Here is a 22,786-nt window from a genome sequence, read left to right as displayed (position 1 = left end):
TTATCCTAGTCTCTTTATTTATCATATGCACATTTCCTGAAAAATATATTCACGATATTAAATAGCAAAACCAGCACAGATTAAGCCAATTTACTCACAAATTAGAGCAAGGACTTCTCATGAATAAATCTGTAGGTTTCTCAGCTTGCACAGGCACATATACAGCCATAGAAGTTAGAGATGGAAGAGACCTTTTAGATCAAACAGGCTATCTTGCGTACCGTACTGTCTACACTGCAATTAAAAGCTCCCGGCTGGCCTGGTGCCAGCTGACTTGGGCTTGCAGGGCTTGGGTTGGGGGCTGTTTAATTGTGGTTTAGACATCCAGGCTCAGGCTGGAGCCTGGGCTCTAGGACCCTGTGAGGTGGAAGGGTCTAGAGCTCAGACTGCAGCCCAAGCCAGAATGTCTACTACACTGTAATAAAGCAGCCCTTAGCCTGAGCCTCGTGAGCCCAAGTTAGCCAGCATGGGCCAGCCATAAATGTCTAACGGCAGTGTAGACATACTCTAAGAGAGTACTCAAATACTGGGACAGACATGGGGCTTAATCCCCAGCCACTGATATAGCTGTTGTGTGATACCTTAGAAGCACAAAGAATCCAGAAAGCTGCCCAAAAGGATTCCCCCAACCAAGTGAACATCCCAAGGTTAGAGCAGTGGCACGCCCAAGCACAACACACTCTTCCTGAACCTCAATCAGTGGAGCTATTTAGAGTAGCCTCTACACTACTTACAGTAACGTCAGAGGCCATTTTAGCTCCTAGCTGGAAATAAATGGATTGCAGCCATTTTCCCTCTGCCCCAAACAATCGTTCTTAAAATGCCCTGAATGTAAAGTCAGGACAGATGAGGATGACTGAGTCCAATATCTCTGCCCCCATGTAGTTCAATTCCAGTCTGTTTGTAATGCCTAATTTAATAGATTAAGACAGGTGTGTTTTTAAATTGCCCCAAAGAGCAAATGTTCCCTTTTCTTTCTATCTAAGGTTTTCACAGTAGTATGTGAGCAACTTTCACATATGAGCACTTTCCTTTCACTAGGAAAGTCCCTAGTAGGCCATGGAGGTTCCAGCATTTCTCCCTTTACAGAACAAAAACTTTGCTTAGGGTAGGGGTTTTATTTTTGACTTTTTAGATTTTATTAATGTCCTGGTTTTGGTTGGTTGGTAGGGGTTTATTGAGTAGAAGGGGGTGTCGGTGTTGACTGTCATTCTTAAGGTGTAAAGGCCTTTGTTCTCAGGTGGTGATTTTGCTTGTTGGAGGTGTTTGGAAATGGGAGCAGAGAGACACTCTGAATGAGGTCCTGCTACTGGGGACAGGCAGTGTGAAGGGGAAAGTCAGAGATGCAGAGGGGTAAGGAATTAGGTTGCCAACCCTCCAAGTTTGTCCAGGAATTAAAGATTAATCTTTAATTAAAGATAATGTCATGTGATGAAACCTCTGGGAAATCATCCAACCAAAGTTGGCAATTTTATAAGGAATGGAGGGGGGAGGGAAGAGACCCAGCAAAGGAGAAGGAAGACAAGAGCTTGGGGATATACAGGAACAAAGTGGGAGGGAGGCAGGAGCTGGAGGGCAGGAGCACTGGGAGAAGAGGAGCAGGAACCAGGGGTGGGAGAGGGAGAAGGAGGGGACAGGATAGGTGAAGGCAAAGACAGACAGGCTGGGGGCACAGAGGCAGAAGGGTCAATAGAGTTCACTCCACTTCAGGATGTGGAATTTAATCCAGGCGTGCTCAGTCTCACTGACAAAGTGAATGTCTCATCCCTCTCTAGTGCTGGTCCACAGAGAGGACATCAAAGACTCCATTAATTCAAGTAGAAGTCTGTGCTGTGGGTATAGTGGTCCAAACCATGCTTATGACCCAAGTTATGTAGAACTGCATGATAGACCTATGATAGAATTTCTGTTTCTTCAGTTGTTCTTCTAAAATATGAAATTATGTTCAAAGACACTAAGTTAAATAGAATGTTAAGGTTGCAAAGTCAAGCACTCAAAAGTTAGGAAATGCCCATGTTAAGGTCACCTGTGCAATTTAACATAGTGGGTTTTTTCAGTAATAGTGGTCAATTTGATGTCAGTTTACACGAATAAAGAGTGAGCCACCACCACCAAGGAATGGTGATTCATTTTTATTTAAAATGAATGATACAGCATCTCTCTCACTCAGGTACAGATGAGAAACATACAAAAATACGGAGCTGCAACCAACACATTCCTGGCCTGAAAATCTCCTACGAATCAAAAACATTCCAATGTAATGCCAGTGCTTGCTCACTTTCCAAAGAAAACATCCCATCATGTAGAAACAGTGACAGAAAAGGTATTAGCTAATAGAAAGTATTCATTCTTGTTAAAATATTATATTTTTAAGAAGTGAGGTTCTTACCCACGAAAGCTTATGCTCCCAGTACTTCTGTTAGTCTCAAAGGTGCCACAGGACCCTCTGTTGCTTTTTACAGATTCAGACTAACACGGCTACCCCTCTGATATTTTTAAAATGTGGCAAGTCAGGATAAACTTGTTGACTAATTTTATCTGCAAATCGTTCTTCTGATTTGTTAATGGCTACTCAAAGGGTAGCTCTGCTAACCCAAATGGATTCTCCTCTATTTTACCTTAGTTCTCTTTCAAAAAACAGGTTACCATGTCAGAGCTCAAGCACGTATTTTTAAGTCTAATTACATGTATAAAACTTCAGTATTATACACTTCCTTTTCTTTATATTACAGTGCAGTGCCCAAGCTTTGACAACTGTACAGCAAAGCGTGTTATTGGAGAGGGGTTTTATTCTGATGATAAAAAAAAAAAAAAGTAGTGTTTTTCAGCCATAGGTTCCAAAGCACTTTACAAAGCTGGGCAAACTTAATGATCCTCATCTTTACAGAAGGGGAAACTGAGACACAAATTAGTTAAGTGACCTGCCTAAAGCCAAAGACAGAAACAGAAACCTTGACTCTCTGTCTAGTGCCTGTATCCACTTAACAGTTCTGCCTCAGAAATGGTACAATTCAGCACACGGATCCATGATACTAAGATACATAGTTGAATATTCAGAGGAACTATTTTCACATCTTATCCATCATGACCTTGGTTCTTTGAAAAGATCCCAAAATCCTGTTGTTACTGCCAGATACAATATGAGATGACACACCAAGCCAGGACTCAAACAGAGACAGCAACATCTAAGTTCATAGACTCAGATGTTGCTGTCTCTGTTACATTTCCCCCCCCCAAAACAAAGCATATTAGGATCTCTCTCACCTATCACAACTGTAATATTCAGCATCCCATTAATATGAGGCTTCATTATACTTTCATATCCTGCCCCCAAATAAATTAGCATCAAGTCTCTGAGCTCACTCAGTAAGTACCTCATCTCTTGCTACAAAAACAATCTGATCAATAACCAGTCAGAAAATGAAAACCACTTGATGGATTGAGGGATTTCAATGGTGCTCTCTCTCTAGAGAATGGAATTGAGAAAGCACGTAGAATCAGGGATTAGAAAGGTGGCCATGTAGACATCATATTTTGAGACTGTACTGAAATACCTCTGAGTTTATAAATCTGAGATTCTCCAGGATGCAGTGAACCCCAGCAGGCACTGCATGCCAAAATAAACATGGCACCAGCTCTGGGAGTAAAATTTGTTAATACCTGAAGGAAACTGTTACTGCAGAGGTATTTTAGGGGCACTGAGGCCCAGAAGAAATACCTGCATTCTCAAGGTTCCATTCCAAGAGATAGAAAACAAGGGCCTTGAAAACCCGTCTTACATTCTCTACAAGTCAATTTCTGAAGATGTTGGGAACCTAGATATGAGCAGTGGAATCCTAAAAAAACTCCTGTTATCTCCAGGCACCTTATACTTGGTGCTCAGCTAACCAGAGTGATGGTGAGGGAAGAGGCAAAAAGAGGTTTAAGACACTCAGGGAAGTAGTAACTGGAAGGTCTGGGGCCAGAAAGAAAGGAAGAGTTACATAAAGTGCCAAGGAAGGAAGAGAAAAAACAGATGCAGAGGAGGGAAAGGGAGAATGCAGGGGCCAAAAGAAAAGATGTGGAACCCAGAGAAGAAGGATTTTCATATTCCTACACTGCAGCTAGTGGGTGGTTCTCAAGGACTGGATTAATAGACGTTAGTACAAAATATAACTAATCCACAGCCACTTTGGATTGCATGGTTCTCCCTGTGTCTCACACCATAGCCATTCAGAAGTTCATCATGACTGATAGGGGCGGGGGGATTCAGAACTTCCCGCTCCAAAAGCACAAGTCTCTACTACTTGAGATAGAGAATCTTCAGTAGGTGACAGCATTGCAAAGTTACAGCACCAGTTAATCCCTTCTACTAGAGCTCAGTAGTACACATATAAACCAGCTGGTCCACTACAATATTGTCTGCAGAGCTGGTCATGATTTTTCCATCATAACAATTTTCCAACAGAAAAATGCAGTTTCTGCACAATCAAAATTTTCCATTGGAAAATTTCAATTTTGCCAATAATTCTCAATTTTTCATTGGAAAACTCTAAATGAAATATTTTGTTTCAAGTGGGTTCAACCCCATTTGGAATATTTCATTGTGTTGAACTGACCCAAAATGTTTAATGTGAACTGACGCAACCTGCCACCCCCCTCCCGCATTTCTCTATTGTGAGCATTGCCTCATGGAAGTTGTAGTTTTGGCCCCCATTCTCTCATACGGGCTAGATTCCTTAGGGGTTTACATCTCCCAGGATGCAATGTGTACTTCCCTCTGATAAAGCTGTACGGTGCATCATGGGTGTTACATAACTGTGGATGCTTAGTCCAGCCAAGGAGCCTTGCCCATAAGGAAGAATGGGGTTATCATGCTTCAGTACTACAACTCCCGTGAGGCAAAGCACCAAAATACAGCAATGCAGTTTAATGTTGAACTGACTCAAAATAAAACATTCAACAAACTGAAACAAAATATTTGCGATCATCAAAATGTTTGATGCAGAAGAAGAGCTCTGATTAGCTCAAAATTTTCTCTCTCACACCAATAGAAACTGGTCCAATAAAAGATATTACCTCACCCACCTTGTCTCTCCATAATGTTTGATTTGGATCAAAAATGTCAATACAAAATGTTTCATGCTTTCAAAATTTTTAGGAATATTTTGTTCCATGACAAGTTGAAAATCAAAAATTTTCATCCCAATTTGAGATGAAAACAAAATATTAAAACATCAGAATTTCTTAAGAAATGAAAATTCTGATTTTCTCTCAGCTCTAATTGTCAGCCTCCCTCTTTCAAGTTTGGGACCTAACAAAAAACCACAGAAATCCACACACTCATCTAGAGAGCCAACAACCCTAATCTCTTATTATATTTGTATTACACTAGTACCTTGAGATCCCACATGAGAACAGAACCCCACTGTGCTAGGCACTATAAGAGACGACCCCTGGCCGTAGACCTTGCAATATAAATAGACAAAAATGGACAAAGGGTGTGAGAAAGGTATTATTGTTCTTTTCACAGGGGTTTAGAGAGATTATATGACTTGTCCAAAGGCACAGAGATCTCCTATGTCCCAGTTCGTTGCTTCACTCACAATACCATCCTTTCTTGTCAAGGTTAAATCTGTTTCTTTATGTTTCATCAGCTAAGAAATAATACTTTTTTACAATGATACTATTATGTAAATAACCATTGTAGAATAAGACCTAGCTACAAGAGCACCATGGGGCAGATCCTCGGCAGGTGTGAACTGACTGTCATAGCTCCACGGACTTCAATGCTGAGCATCTGCCCCATTCTATAGTGGCATATTTGTCATTACTTCCTCTTACATTTGTTTTAGATTTACCTTAAGAGTTCTGCAGTTTCTCCCACGCCCCCAGCTCTTGATTTAACTCATGCAATTCAATACAACCTACATAATCAAAGCAGAAATGATCTTTTATTTGACTTGCTGACACAAAAGATGCCAATGATATTATAAAATTCTGGCAAGTTGATTGATATAAATGAACTCAGTCAATCAGCAAAGGGGTAACAGCTACTAGATACCTCATCTTTCCTTCAAATGAAGGAGCAATGTTTCTGTTTCAGTCAAGTGCAGCTCAGTATATTTTGCAAGGCAAAGACTGACTTGTAGCATTAAATAACTCTTAAGCTACACAGTCTATAAACAAGAATGGCAGAACTTTTATTTTTCTATAAAAAGCACCCTGCTCCCTGTGACTATTATGGGCAGCATTTATGCAAAAGAAATTCTGTATAAGTTTGGGTATGCTGACTCAAAAGTTTAATCCAGGAATTTCACACAGTACACTGAAAAATGATACATGCACTTCCAAAATTCTGATTAAAAAATCAGTTTTATATTAAATCCTTGGAATAGAAGTTCTTACTAGGAAACAAACGCCTTGTTGACTTTCTGATATTAAAAAGCCCATTTTGTCTCATACACAAACATCAGCTTTGTCAGAAACATATAAGGAATTATTTAACACAAGCTCAAAGTATCTCTGCTCAGTAAAATGGCACATCTGTGAGATATAGTACCTATTTATTTTTGATAAATTGTTAAACAGAACAATGGCATCCTAAACCTTTCTATACTTCCACACTTTTTAAGGAAATATCACCATATTTTTGAATTAACCTAAAAATGACTTTGTTCGGAGAAAACAAAACAGCCCACAGTGAAAGTTATACAGTGACAAGTAATAGCATTTGGGGGGGACAGGGAACAACTAGTATAAGTAATGAAACCTGTTTTGTGTTCACAATTTACACATTAGAAAATGGCAGATAAGTGAAACGATGAACAATTCAGAATCAGAAGAACACTACAGCAATGATTACCTTCCTTCGAAGCATGGAAAAATAAGTTTATTTCAACTTTGGTGAGGCACAATTTACAACAACAATCAGCAAATCTTACTGATGAATAAACTAAAAGTATGGGTAGGAAAAAAATTACAGGAAAACTCCATTCACAATTATAATGCTGAGATTATGAAAGTGTGAAACGTATTAACCATGTCAAAACAAGTACAGTTGTGTAATTCCAGCTCACTGAAACATAAAATCCAAATAAGTCATAAATGACAACAAGGAACTTTATCTAGAAACATACCTCATCTTAAATATACTGCTGAACTGTCCTGAATCCCAAGACAGAAAAGCCCCATGAACTTGCTGTAATGAAGTTGTATCCAAAAGACAACTTTCTACTTACCCTTCAGTATGCACCATGATTTCCTATGCCACCTTAATAATTCCAATGAATCCAGAGTTGTTTTATATTTAAAGAAGTACTATTAAAGTCCTTAACGTAGACAGAGGAAAGCTGACAAAACAGAACTCTGTGAGAAGCGAGGCAGAGAGGGATGAATTTAATCCTGGCTCAACGTGCTGTGTATTCTGTGTCTATCTTTAACTTGTAAATGATTTGGTTTCACATTCCACTGAAGTCCCGCTGGCAGATGCCTTTGCGAAGCTTACCAATCACAGGCATTCTGGTACACTCCCTTTCTCTCTTCCCCTGCCACTCCACCCCCATACCCACCCCCACCATTTTTCTCCTTCCTTTTAGATATCTAATACAGATTCATTCAGCTGTCTTTTACCTGTCTTCTGCAGGATGAAAGGAGATGCTTTCACCGATTGTTGTTATAGACAGACACAGAAAACAAAGCCTTCTGTTCTCATTGTCTCCCTCCACACAAACACACTCGTTTGCACCCAGGAATTAACTGACTTCCAAACTTGGCTGCCCAGGGAAGGAATGTTCTGTGAGTGACATTCCAGAGAGCCTGCAGCAACAGAGCTCAGCAGCTATTCTGTTTCTCAGAACACTAAACCTGCAAAATTTACTACACTGTAGTCTGTACGCAGGTTTTTCCAAAGGTATTTATTTAAATAACACAACACCCTCTTTTACAAATTACAAGAAGCATTATTTACAGAAGTCAAATTGCAATTTTAATCACATTTTCCACTGAACATGGTGTTTTACAGTTAAGAAACTAACTTAGCTTGTACAGATAAACTTTAAAAAACCCAAACCTTCCTTTGAAACCTGTTTTAAAAATACATGGGATTTGGAAAACATGCTGTCGCAGCACATCAAAATTAAAATGGCAAACTGTCAATGCCTGCCTATGTGCAGTGGAGAGGTAGCTGATAGTACTGCTTGTGCCAGATCTAATATTAGTCAAAGGCAATGCCTTTGAGTTTGAATCCTGGAATCACTGATTATGTATCTATATGAAATAAGATCACAAGTCAGCATTATCTAGGGATGGTTACTAATGCAGGCAGTTCCAGAGGGAGGGAAGGAAGAGCTCTCTGTGCTGTTTCACATAGCTGTCATATCAGTCTTTGGCAGGGGATCATATTTGGAAGCTTACGGCAGCCCTGCCTGTGCAGAGAGATCTATATCAAGGGACAGGGTGTAAAAAACAAGAAGATCATCTTACCAGATATCAGACACAAAACATCTAGGAAATACCCCTTAGAAAATTTTTATCTGCCTACAGATAAATTACTACCACAAACTGCATATTTGTTCAGAAGCCAGCACCCTGATACTGCAAATGAAATATACGGACTGTTGATTAATGATAGCTTGCAAGGTGACAACCCAGAAAGTCAATAACAATAGCAGATAATAGCAATAATCAGCAGTCATGCGTGCTGATACAAACCTTTTAATATTACCTATTTGAAGCAACACGTTTTTAATTTGTAAATATGCATTTAGTTAGATATTGGTTGCAAACAAGAGTTTCTTATCTCAAATATCACACTAAGTGAGAATGCAACATGCCACAAGATTCTGCGTAAAACATTTGAATTACTGAACATTTTCAGATGTATCTTGGAAAATGTCAGTTTGTAGTCCAGCCAATTTGCACACAATGATAACATGGCACAGGTTTGTATTTTACAGAGTCTTAGGCCTTTGTCTGATCTACAAAATAGAACTGCTGCTGACAGCAGATGCTAACCCAGTTTTCAGGTGAACCGGTGTTGAACACAGGCCAAGTTCAATTGTAGACAAGTGTAGACAAACTGATCAGCACCACTTCAGCTGCAAACAACTGTTGTCAGCAATGGCTCTATTTTGTAGTACAGACAAGGCCCCAAATATTTCAGAACACTGGGGCTGAGGGACTGAACTGTCTGACTAACAAAAATTACCATGTATTTGCAATAATTCATGCTAACAAAGAAAACAGCTCAGGTTTTTGCAAGTGAGTCTGTATCAAAACTGGGACCTCTGCAGCTAAATGCATGAGCCTCTACTGCCTGAGCTAAAAGCCATTTAGTCCTTATCTGAGGCTGTAGCAGACTCATTAATCTCTAAGTGGTCTCAGTGCCACTAGAGGGGACAGAATACCACACCCAGGAGGTGAGTGGGTTACAAATCTATCCTGTAAAGTGCCCACAGTTCCACAGAATATCACTCTGGTAATAAACATCACCATTTTGTTGCCGCACATATCCAAGACTGCTAGTCAGTAGAGATTCTTGATCCTCTGACAACAGACATTTCGCCTGACAAGACCTAAAGGGCAGTCTTCTTAGTAATGTAAAGGTGTGCATTTGTAGGGGAGACAGTACACCTGCACTATTTCCTGTGAGCTAATAACCATTACCGCAGCTGTCAGTCCTCATTGTTGAAAATGTGCAAATCTTGTACTACTCTTCTGCCCTGCTCTTCTGTAAGCAATTGGGGGAGATAAGATTTGATAAAAACAAAGGACTGCATAGCCATTTCCACTTTAAATCCCACATATACTAAACTAGCAGCTCCTCACAAATTAGAGTCTGCTACAGTCTATTTGTGTTCCATTACACTGGAAGAACTGGCAGTAATATACAAATATCAAAGGCTGTACTAGCTGACAGCAAGACTCCTCAAGAGTCAAACAAGCTGTTTCAAATCCCCAACCTTTGCTACCTTTAGCAAACATTGCCTTAAACAAGTTCATTGCACACCTGTGAACACAGAGCTTTAAAAACACCAGCAAATGAAAAGCATGTCATGGACTTGCAGAAGTCATTTAACTTCTCTTTGTCTTTCCCCAAAATTGTGACTTCTGAATAAAGTTTACTTACCTTGTAGCAGGGTGCAAGGCTTAGAATTGCAAAGTATTATCGCACATCAATGCTCATTATGTTACTGGAATTGATAGATATATATTAATATATATTCTGATACCAAGTTTCTCTTAATAGGAAAAACAAGCATAGACATGTCACAGTCTCTCCTGTGCCTGGGGATAGTATGGCTGTTGTACCACCCCTAATTTAGGCCCCTGCCTAATTGGCACAATCTGTCCCTTTGTGTTCAGCTATTAACAAAGTGCACAAAATTCATTACTTGTCTTCTCTTGTTTTCGAATGTCTTGAATGTATTTGTCTCGACAATCTTAGATTTTGAGCTCACTGGAGCAAGGAATGTGAATTGCCCTATGGGCCATATCCTGCAAAAATCTTACTCACAAGAGTAGTCTTTGCTTTTACAAGTAGTCCCATTAACCTCAATGGAATGACTTGAGTGAGGATTGCTTGTAAGATTCACAGATTCCAAAGCCAGAAGGGACCATTGCAATCGTCTATTCTGACCTCATGTATAACACAGACCAGCGAACTTCCTCAAAATAATTCCTAGAGCATATTTTATAGAAAAACTGCCACTCTTGATTTCAAAGGTGCCAGTGATGGAGAATCCACCACAACCCTTGGAATTGTTCCAATTATTAATTATCCTCACTGTTAAAAATGCATTGCCTTATTTCCAGTCTGATTTGTCTAGCTTCAACTTCTAGACACTGGATTCAGTTATACCTTTCTCTACTAGAATGAAGAGCCCATTATCAAATACTTGTTCCTCGTCTAGGTAGTTATATACTGTAATCAAGTCATCCCTTAATCTTCTCTTTGTTAAACTAAATAGGATGATCAGAGGAATGGAAAACCTTATGAGAAGAGACTCAGGGAGCCTGGCTTGTTTAGCCTCCCCAAAAGAAGGCTGACGGGAGATATGATTGCTCTCATATCAGGGAGGGAGAGGAGTTAGTTAAGTTAAGTGCCAGTGTTGACACAAGAACAAATAAATATAAACTGGCCATCAATCTCTTTAGGCTTGAAATTAGATGAAGATTTCTAACCATCAGAGTGAAGTTCTGGAACAGTCTTTCAAGGAGAACAGCGGCAGCAAAAAGCCTAATGACTTCAAGACTGAGCTTGATAAGTTTATGGAGGGAATGGAATGATGAGACTGCCTACAATGGTATGTGGCCCATCTGCGACTGGTTGTAGCAAAAATCTCCAGTGGCCAGAGATGGGGCACTAGATGGGGAGGGCTCTGAGTTACTATAGATAATTCTTTCCCAGGTATCTGCCTGGTGGGTCTTGGCCACATGCTCAGGGTCTAACTGATCGTCATATCTGGCAGAGTAAATGGTGGATTCTTTGTAACTTGAAGTCTTTAAATCATGATTTGAGGATTTCAGTAACTCAGGCAGAGGTTAGGGGTCTACTACAGGAGTGGGTGGATGAGGTTCTTTGGCCTGCCATGTGCAGGAGATCAGACTAGATGATCACGATGATCCCTTCTGGCCTTAAAGTCTATGAATCTATGAGATTGAACTCTTTGAATCTACCACTATAAGGCATATTTTCTAATCCTTTAATCATTCTTATGGCTCTTCTCTGAATCCTCTGCAATTTATCAACATCATTCTTGAACTGTAGACACCAGAACTGTACACAGTATTCCAGCAGTGGTAATTAATACAGAGGTAAGATAACCTTTCTGTTCCTACTCAAGATTCCCTGTTTATGCATCCCAGGATCGCATTAGCTCTTTTGGCCACAGCATCACACTGGGAGCTCATGTTCAGCTCATTATTCACCACGACACCCAAATCTTTTTCAGAATCACAGCTTCCCAAGATAGAGTCTCCCATCCTGTAAGTGTGGCCTACATTCTTTGTTCTTAGATGTATGCATTTACATTCAGCCATTTTTATGTTTTCTTCCAGGACATTGATAAAAATATTCAATAGAGTTGGACCAAGAACCAATCCCTAGAAACACACCTGCTCGACAATGATTCCCTATTTACAATCACATTCTGAGACCTATAAGTTAGCCAGCTTCTAATACATCTAATTTGTGACAGGTTAATTTTATATTGTTCTAATTTTTTAATCAAAATGTTGTGTGATATCAAGTCAAATGCCTTAGATAAATCTATTAACATCAACACTATAATCTTTATCAACCAAACTTGTAATCTCATAAAAAAATCAAGTTAGTTTGACAGGATATATTTTCCATAAACCTATGTTAATTGGCATTAATCGTATTACCCTCCTTTAATTCTTTATTAAACAAATCCCATATCAGCTGTTCCATTATCTTGGCAGGGATTGATGTCAGACTGACAGGACTATAATTACCCAGGTCACTCCATTTGCCCTTTTAAAATATTAGCACATTAGTGTTCTTCCAGACTTCTGGAACTTCCGCAGTGTTCCAAGACTTAGGCTATGTCTACACTACCGCTGTAAGTTGACCTACGCTAAGCAACTCCAGCTACGTGAATAACGTAGCTGAAGTCGACGTACCTTAGTTCAAGTTACCACAGGTTCTACACTGCTGGGGGTCTACAGGAGAAACTCTCCCATTGATTTACCTTACTCTTCTTGTTGAGGGTAGAGTACAGGGGTCGACTGGAGAGCAACCTGCTGTCGATTTGGCGAGTCTTCACTGGACCCCGCTAAATCGACTGCCAGTGGATCGATTTAAGAGCATCGATCCTGGCTGTAGTGTAGACCGCCCTTACCCAAAATTAACATTAATCGTCCAGTGAATGCCTCAACTAGCTCTTTTAAGAGTAAGTTGTTAGTAGGAGCCTTCAACTATATGATCCCCTCCTGACTTTATTCATGGTTACTTTAAATTAATCTAGACAAGCTCCTCCACAATCCACTCCGAGGCTCAGAGTTCCTCCCCAAGGACTACTCAGCCACTCTGACCTCTTTAATATCCAGGTGGGATATTGACTCACCTTCACCAGTGAGTCAATAAAATCCACTTACCATTTTCCTATAGGAGCATCTCCTGCCAGCCTATTAAACAGTTTTGCTGGGTCATATCCTATATTTATAAAGTATATTTAAAGTTTAGGTGCCATCAAATTTATATTATTAATAATAATACATGTTAATAACCAGATGGGTCAAAGCACTTGACAATATACTTTATGGAGCAATCGTGCATTGATAGGAGTTGGACTGGATTTTTTCATTTCCAATTTCTATGATTCTATGAATGGATTCAATCATGGTGGCATAAATTTAAGATGCCCAAGGTCATAAATGTACCTGCCCAGAATGAATCATATTTTCAGGTCACTAATTTTATTGAAGTGAAAAATATGAATAAATGGCTTACTTTCAAGCAATTCTACTCTTCTTATATATGTCCCAAACATTGGGCCACATGTTCAGCCCACACTAATCCCATTTGCACTTCTCCGGCAGTTCAAAGAGGATGTAAAGCTGCCTTATGGGAGCAGCTGATAATTCCCCTGAATTAAGGGAATCTCCAGGTAGCAGGCTTTAGGCCACCTGCTCATTATCTCTGTGTAGTGGATATGTCAAGATAGTCTGAAATGGAGATGCATCTGTACGGAGTGTGCCCAGATCTTGCTGTGTTCTGGGCATATTAGGCCAGAATGGCCTGTAGGAGACCTTTCCAGCCAGTGTTAGACTAGCCCTGGGGCTGCTCTATCTTATGCTTGGGCTGGCTCTACTCCTGGCTGCCTAGAAACAGGGGAGGTGGAAAGGCAGAGCAGCTGAAGATCAAGCCCTCTTTTTAAAACACAGATCTCATTTCCTCCCTTCATCGAATGGCTAATTCCATTTTCTAACTCCAAATTGCTTCTAAAGATGCAGCCCTTTTTGATTAACAATATTGAAGTTATGCACCAGAATCATACAGATGTTGCAAGATTACAATGCGGCATGCATGAGCCATCAGACTATGGTGCTAAATCAAGGTCCTCCGCAGGCTAACAACCAAATGCTCAGGGACCAAACACACTCTTAGTTATACCAAGCAAGTATTTTTCCAGCTAATTAGGAGCCATGAATGGAACAGCTTTCTGTCTTAGAGTGACAAAGAGGAGGATTAGTGTTATAGAGCTATTTGCCAAATACATATCAAATACAGCTTTTAAAAAAATCTATTCCTTAGTGAAATACAGCATTTATTATATAAAAAAAATCCAACTTTTTAAAAGATAATAATATTCTCTCCAGAACTTTTAGCAAGCAAACTAACAAAAATGGAAAAAGCACACAGCACCCCTTCTGCCAACCCAAGAGATGCCATAGAAACAGTAAGCACTTTCTTTTCTACAAGAGGCAAACCATATCAAATCTGCATGAGACCATGATAACTCTGCTCACAACTGACCCAGCAACAAAATATAAAGCATAAAGAAGAAACCAGCAGCTACTGAAAGACTATGAGAACATACCTTGTACTTTGCAAAATCAAACCATTATTTACCAGATACAGCTGTACACTCAATTTGTTTGAAACTCACATACTACATGTTGATACATTTTTATATCAAGGCAAGATTTCCCCATATAGGCAATAAGAGCAGCACTGTTCCAAAGGAGCTAGTCTTTAGAAACTGGGGAGGGATAGCTCAGTGGTTTGAGCATTGGCCTGCTAAACCCAGGGTTGTGAGTTCAATCCTTGAGGGGGCCACTTGGGGATCTGGGGCAAAAATCAGTACTTGGTCCTGCTAGTGAAGGCAGGGGGCTGGACTCGATGACCTTTCAAGGTCCCTTCCAGTTCTAGGAGATGGGATATCTCCATTAATTTAACTAAATATCAACGTTCCCTGACAGAACTAAGAGAGAACTCCTGCTTCAGTTACACGTGCTCCAAACACCCATGAGGCAGAAGTGGATTTACCATGAAACAAACCATGCGGTGGCACAGGGCCCCTAACAACAGGGAGGCCCCCAAAATGCAGGACAAATATCTGACAACCTGCCCCCGAGTCCCAGCCGGCGGCGCAGCATGGCTCAGGTAGGCAGGCTACCTGCATGTCGTGGCCAATCGCCCCATGCTGCTCCCAGAAGTGGCTGGCTGCTGGCACGTCTCTGCGCGTCCCTGGCGGGGGGGAGGCGGCTCTGTGCACAGAGACCCGCTGCCCTCCTCCCCCTCAAGGGGCGCACAGAGATGTGCCAGCAGCAGGGCTAAGGCGACTCCCTGCCCGCTCTGCCTCCCTCTCTCCGTGCTGCTTCACTCCTGGAAGCGACCGGCATGTCCCTGTGGGCTGCCCCCGTCCCGAGCGCCAACTTTGCAGCTCCCATTGGCCGTGAACTGCAGCCAATGGAAGCTGTGGGCAGCAGCACACGGAGACCTCCTGACCCCTCCCCTGCCTAGGAACTGCTGCCAGAGGGGGGTGGGGTGCCGGTTGCTTTGGGAGACGTGCCGCCCTAGGTAAGCACCGCCCCCTTGCCCCTCTCCCACATCCCAACCGCCTGCCCCAACCCAGAGCCTGCACCCCGCACCCAAACTTCCTCCCAGATCCCGCACCCTCTTCCACACCTCAACCCCCTGCCCCAGCCCGGAGCCCACACCCAAACTTCCTCCCAAAGACCACCCCCACGCCCCCTCCTACATCCCACCCCCCTTCCCCAATCAAGGTACCTCACTTTATTTTCATTTACTTCTCATTACTTATAATATAGGAGGAGGATGAAGAAAAAAAGAATGAAAACGAGGAGGGGGGGAGATAAGAGAGAATGTTCTTTTTCTTGGCTGGGTCCCAAGGGGGAGGCCCCAAAAATGAAGCTATGCACAGGGCCCCACTAACTCTAAATATGCCGCTGCAATGAGGAGAAAATTGTATTTTGAAATTGTCCACATTGATAGGCAAACCCAAGATCTAATGTCTCTAAAATACAATACAATTTCAAACACAATGGTTTGTGGTAGGTGAATTTTTGATTGTATAAAATTGAAAGAAATAAGTGGCCTATAGAAAATAAATCATTAGTATGTGTTCACAGAGTCCCATACCACTGAGCACTAAGTCTTTTCTGTGCTGGAGGGGCCAGTAGATAAATAACAAAAGCATATCCTCAATTGTTGATTCCATGCCTCAAGAGGCCGAAAGTGGCAACTATAAAAAAGGCTATGAAAAAAGACAATTAAAAAGTTTCAGTGCAGTGCTAAGTACAGCACATGACTCCTTTCAACTGAGCACGGCAGGAATCTTTGTTGCTCTAAAGGTTCCACTCCAACCAAGCATGCATACAAAAGGTTGTGAAGACAGCATAAAGCAGCAGTTCTCAAACTGTGGGTCGGGACCCCAAAGTGGTTTGCGACCATGTTTTCACGGGGTCACCAAGGCTGGCATTATGCTTGCTGGGGCCTGGGGCCGAAATCCCGTCCCCACCGCCTGGGGCCAAAGCCAAAGCCCGGCTCAAGCTTTGGCTTCAGCCCTGGGTGGCAGTGCTCACGTTACAGGCCTCCCCACCCCCGCCCGCGGTTGAAGCCCTTTGGCTTTGGCCCCCACACCTGGGGCAGTGGGGCTTGGGTGAGCTAAGGCTTCACTCCCCCGTGCTGGGGTCATGTAGTAATTTTTGTTGTCAGAAGGGGGTTGCGGTGCAATGAAGTTTGAGAACACTTGGAATAAAGCATCACACTACTAAAGGAGACACCACATTGCAATCCATGCCTGAGAGAGAGACTGAAAGGCCTGAGTAAGCACGAATCAAAGTATTAGAACTAGCCTCGTCAGAGATCAAGAGCAGAGTGAGAACTGCTTGGTCAAGCAAATGGTCCTCACTCATCCTTGAATCTAAAGCACAGTTGTCAATGAAGCGCTGTCTTCCGCACAGAATAAAGACTCCCAGTATGTTATATCACAGCAGAAGCAACAAATGCAATTTGTCTATTTTTGCCTTGACAGATGACCAAAGGCCCTTAGTGGAAATCTGGCCAGAGTCATAGAATCATAGGACTGGAAGGGACCTTGATAGGTCATCTAGTCCAGTCCCCTGCATTCTTGGCAGAACTAAGTAGGAATGTACGAAGGTATGCAGGCAGGCAAATAAATACATTTACGCACACACAACTGTCCAGAATGGAAAGGGGATAATCCCGGAAACAATTCAAATGAACCTCTCTTCTACTTGGCCTGTGGAAAAAACAAAACAAACAAAACAACCTCTCACTAATTCTCTAATATAAAATTTGATATTAACTTTATTCAACCTCCCAGTGGAAGAGCTTGGGAAAGAAGGGAAAACAATGAGCTTTTTTACTAGGGGGAAAAAAATAAGAAATCAGACCTTAAGTGATGATTGGAAGTCTCAGGACACTGGTATTGGGGTATGGGACCTTTTAGCTATAGATCACCAGGCTGACTGTCATCTAGGTTCACTGTAATTTAGTCACTACCAGCTGAACAGAGCTATGTGATACAAATTGATGTTCTCCATAGTGGACAAGTACATCCATCAAAACCTCCTCCCCTAGCTCTAGGATGACCAGATAGCAAGTATGAAAAATTGGGACAGGGGGTGGGGAGTAATAGGCGCCTATATAAGAAAAAGCCCCAAATATTGGGATTGTCTCTATAAAATTGGGACATCTGGTCACCCTTTCTAACTCCCACCTGTACCCAGAAAGACCTACACAGACACAGATCACAAACTGGCACCCTTGCCTCTGATATGGGAGCAAGGACTGAATGGATGTTTTACACTGAACTATTCTCTCTCCCCTAAAGGTCCAAGCCAAGGTTGAAGCAGATGGGCTAAATAATCTGAAGGAAACTTGCACTATTGCTCCCTCTGCTGTACCAGTTCTGTGTATAAATCCCAAATGTCAGTATTTGAAACTGTCTGATACCTTTCATAAGCACAGGACAGACAGACACAGACAGATCTGAACAGAGGATAAAGAAAATCAGGAAGGATGGAAAAAAACAATGAGATGATGCTTAACAGATTTTTATGTGTTTAAAGCTTTGACTCTTTCTCTCTACGTCCTGGCAGGGAGCTAACTCCATAGTCCCAGAGTGGTGGAAGGCATGTAGCAGAAAATGCCTTTTCTTGAGCTTGAACTCCTCTCTTTACAATAGGTGTCTTATTATAGATAATGATCTCATCTTAAGATAAAGATGGATGTCGTGATTAGCTGCACTGCTCACTCTGTGAAGAAATTCACTTGAAGCTGGCCAAGCATAGTTGCTGATAGCTGTAGAATTACAAGTTATATAATATAGTCAGTAAATGCTTCACATCCTGTGGTTCATTGCAGGCATCAAAAGGAAAAAAACATGAGTCACAAGTATGCCACATTGGATTTAAAAAATGAAGTTTAAACAAAAAAGGGGAAAGGAAAAAAACAATTTAGTTGATACTTTGGAAATTAACAGTCTGATTTACAGAGAGGATGATTTTTTAACCCATAACAACCTGAATGTGTTCAGTCAATAAACCTATTGTACACAATATTTTTGAAGGTGGAGAAACTGTGATGTTCGACACGAGCCATAATCCACATCAGCAATTGCCGTACAAGCTTTCCTATGAATCCATTGGAGATCTTGTACTTAGAAAAGATATATTTAGCCTCCATATTAGTTCTCAGCTGATCTCTAGAGTAATTTTTCAGTTATATCAAACTTCCACATTTGATCTGCTGATTTTTTAATAATCCAAGATAGATTTGAGAAAGTTTCAAAGACAGAAATCATCTTTTTAACAAGTTTTTTGAGAAAGTGCAAAGTAATCCAAATGGGAAGGAATAAATATATGAAATACTTTATTTATCATGCAATACTTATAGGACGAGGATGAGGTCATGAAAGGGATGATGAAGGTTGGAGTGGAATGCACCAGTTCAAATTTGTTTGCCTTGAAAGAATCATCATACACACATTTCACACCTTCAATGAAATTATAAATACTCTATACAAGAAAACCCTCAAAACTACTATTAGTACCATCCTGAAATTGAGTAATAAATCACTGAAGTGTGGAAATGCAATGTTACAATTAAGTGTTCAGCTATGTTCCCTTATTTGTATGTCTTAAAATATTATCTCGTTTTTACATTATCAAATTATTTATCAGTTAACAAAATACAAAAAAAAAAAAAGGTATTTCCTATAGCACCTTCATAAAGTGAATTAAACCACTCTACTTACAGTCATCAGGCTTGGCTTGATTAAATATCCATGGGATCTACCAAACAAGGCAAGTTTGAAGAAAACTGGTTCAGTAGTTTGTGAATATTTAGCATGGGATTTTCAAAAGTGCCTAACTCTGCTCCCAGTTAAGTCAATTTAAATTCTATTAACTTCAATGGTAGCAGGATTAGGCCAATGCTGAACACTGTTTAAAATTTCACTTTTAAAGTAGATGCCCCCCAATAGGAGAATGGGGAGATCTTCATGTGGAAGGTAACCTGTGTGTGCAGATCTGGGGTAGGCTGCAGGTGGAGATAATCCAGTTCAATGGAGTTACTCCAGATTTACATGAGTGCAAGGAAGTGCAGAGTTTGGTTTCAGTCTGAGCACACTGGGCCCAATTCAGGTTGTCCAGATTTGCTTGAACTAGCACTGTCAAGAACCAGTCGGATCTAGTTTCACTGGTGAAACTAGATGAAATACAAAAATGTTAGTTAACAGGATGGATGGTGAAAAGTTACATTTGATAAATTCTTCTATTGTTAATAATATGAGGTAACACTATTAGCTCAGGTTAGGACTTTTTAAAAAAATATATGATCTTATCTTAATGGTATCTCCTTAAAGAAACACCATTATAAAACCCACACATAAACAGCACTCATACACAACAGGCAGTTTCACTGTCACTCAGATGGCAGGAAACTATCCTGAATGAACATGATCCTGTAATACAGCACTTCATCGTGTGCTTCCTAAATCAGTAGTGTTTTTATTCCAAATGAAAGAATTATTTTTTTCTCAGCTTTGAATACGGTAGTCGATCTAAGAGCCCTAGAAACTATTATTTATGGTTGCTGCTATAGAAGCCTTGCCCCAGGACTTTGTGATTGAACACTGAATATCTTGGGGAGTTGAAATGAAAGGCAGCTGGGATAGATTTATTAAAGGCATGCTTTCCCATATATACAATAGTCAGTTAACATATCCACAGGCACTCTGAGGATGAGGACACTGCAAGGCCTTTTCTCTAGGACATCACTGTATTTCACTTTTCCAGTTATCTGTATTTTTTTTTTAAAAGAAGAGGTGACACGACAATATTGATAGGCATTCAGGTTCCCCGAGGCATGTCATGCAATCCAGGAGACAGTTTTTCAAACCATACATGTCATGTAGATATTGTTTCTCAAAGTAAATAAAATATGAGCTTCAGTTTAAGAATACAAAGGGAATTGCTCTGGGTTGTTCCTGGGTTTAAATATGTGTGCACAAAGGGGTGGAACCTAAGAGACCGTCTGCCTGCTGCCCCTTCTTCCCTTTCTGTTTGTTCCTTTCTTGCCCTTTTACCAAGGGATATTCCCTTCATGTGTCCCTGGGAGGTACATTTTTCTCCCAGAAGGATGGGAAGGAAGAGAGTCCATGGAGCCAGCCCCCCTCTATATCACACTACAGGGCTAGTTGTCATGGTGACCCATTGGCCTCAAACCCAGGTCCACAGGAGCAGCCATGCTTCAACCCTCCACTTGGCAACCTGCTGCCAACTGTTCACCCAGGACTCACGAAGGCCAGCCCCAGGTTGAGGCTCCACCCTGAGATACTATTGGCAGAGTCACAGAGTAACCGGTTGGCCTGCTGGCCCTATTTAAGCCAGGAACAAGAAGGTATCTGAACAAGTGGGATCCATCATGCTCAGGACTGTGTAACTTGTGCCTCCTTTTCCCCATGCTTGACTTCCCAGTGTCCTGACCTGGCTTGACTCCTGACCTGTGACTTGTGGTTTTGATCTTCAGTTTGTCTTTTGCTTGGACTCCCAGGTATCCTGACCCAACCTGACTATGGTTACTGACTTGTGGTTCTGATCTCCAGTTTGGCTCCTGCTTCTGATCTCCTGGTATCCTGACCAAGTTGACTCTTGATTCCTGACTGTGGACTCTGGCTCTGACCACTACGTATGGCTGTCCACAGACTTGACACTAGCTGGTCACGGAGAGGGGGGACAGGCTGCATCACCCAAAGGGGCTGGTGCAGACTCTGCACTCCTTCTGTATCCCAGGGAACTGTGATAGGGATTGTGCCTTAGGAGGAAGTGTCTCTGCTTGAGCTCCACCTGGGGCTGTGCAGCTTCACCTCACTTCCCAGTGCAGGCCAGTAGCTAAATGTCACAACTTGGGCCTAAAAATAAAACTAATATATAATACCCAAGGGCTGTATACAACATTTTTAGCCTTCACTGTAGCCCAGGACTCCTCATTTTCTCTTGTTGTCAGTAGTGGATGTTTATAGTAATCTACTGATCCCTTTTTAGATTAGCTTTCTTTCTTTGTATGCACTGTATTAACTCCTCCGGTGTCACAAAAAGGTAGACATCTCCACTGCTTTCATGGGAAGGCTGGGATGTGCCATCAATGCCTTTGGAGTGATCTGAAGGCTGCTTTATGAGATTTAACATTTATGTAACTGCAATATCACTCCAAAGTGCAGGCCGTTATTGGGTACCATAATCAGTCAAACAAGTACATAGCTTCAACGCTGGCTGCCTTGTAATCAAAGGGGCTCTCTTACAAATGTGGCTGAATATAGTAGAGGAAGAAGGGACTGTGATTAAGATTCCGCACTGGGACTTAGGATACTTGGGTCCAATTCTCAGCAATGTCACAGACTTCCTCTGTGACCTTGGTGAAGGCTCTTTGCCTCAGTTCCCGATCTGTGATGTGAGGACAACATTTCTTTTCTCCCACCATCTGTCTGCCTTGTCTCCTTAGGCTGTAAATTCTTTAGGGCAGGGGCTATCTTACAATATGTTTGTCAAGTGCTTAGAACAATGGGACAATGATCTTGGTTGGGACCTAAATGCTACCGTTATGAAAATAATAAAGAAAATAGCTTGGAGAGTAGCTTTTACCCAGTTTATTGAACAGAAAATCAACTAACTTAAGAGAATAGAAGTAGGGATCCGTAAGTCTTTTTAATCAGCCCCAGCATCTGAATCTCTGGCAAGCACAAAGATGAAAATTTTGCTGAATGAAAAGTGAATAAATCAAGGAAGACAAAAAAAAAAACAACCTTCCTTACAAAAGGGATGGAATCTACCTGACAGGTAAATAATTAAAACTCTTCTTTATTCTCTTTTGTTTTCTATTTTAAGACTTTTCATTGTGTGGGAACAAAGTCAGCTCTAGTTGGAGCAAGTCAGACAAATCCATCATTGAGACAGAATGAATGTACGATCCCACCCAGCGTGATCACAGACCAACTATACCACCTGTTTTAACTCGAATACATACCATTGGTGATAGTAGTGACAACGTAAAGTGTACAGCTCTGAATTTAAGGCGTGTGTGGAAACTCTCATTTAAAACTAATGGCTAGAAATCTGATATGCTTTCTCCTGGAATACCATGTTCAGTTCTGGCAACACTAGCTCAAAAAGGACAGAGGAGCAATAGAAGGAGTTCAGAGGTGGGTGACATTAATCATTAGAAACATAGAAAGACCTCTGTCTGAACAAAGATTAGTAATGTTTTGTTTAGGGAGGAGACAAATAAGAG

General features: G+C 41.2%; 1 protein-coding gene across 28 annotated transcripts in view; it reads right to left on the bottom strand.

The window, feature by feature from the left end:
* Positions 1-22,786, bottom strand: part of DTNA (dystrobrevin alpha) — a 280,088-nt gene that overhangs the window by 216,064 nt on the left and 41,238 nt on the right. For 8 of the 28 annotated variants that reach the window (XM_034762872.1, XM_034762873.1, XM_034762871.1 and 5 more), the window contains exon 1: positions 7,221-7,441. The exons of 1 other annotated variant lie outside the window; for it this stretch is intronic. In XM_034762872.1, the coding sequence (XP_034618763.1) occupies positions 7,221-7,237 (17 nt within the window). In that variant the 5' untranslated portion in view covers positions 7,238-7,441. Of the gene's footprint in view, positions 1-5,840; positions 5,860-7,220; positions 7,445-7,611; positions 7,734-22,786 lie in introns of those variants that run through there. 19 more of the 28 variants (XM_034762860.1, XM_034762869.1, XM_034762863.1 and 16 more) reach the window with 7 other exon arrangements.

Source organism: Trachemys scripta, chromosome 2 (genome assembly GCF_013100865.1).
Source record: "Trachemys scripta elegans isolate TJP31775 chromosome 2, CAS_Tse_1.0, whole genome shotgun sequence".
In the NCBI taxonomy this organism is placed as follows: Eukaryota; Metazoa; Chordata; order Testudines; family Emydidae; genus Trachemys; species Trachemys scripta.
This window is presented reverse-complemented; position numbering and strand designations above follow the sequence as displayed.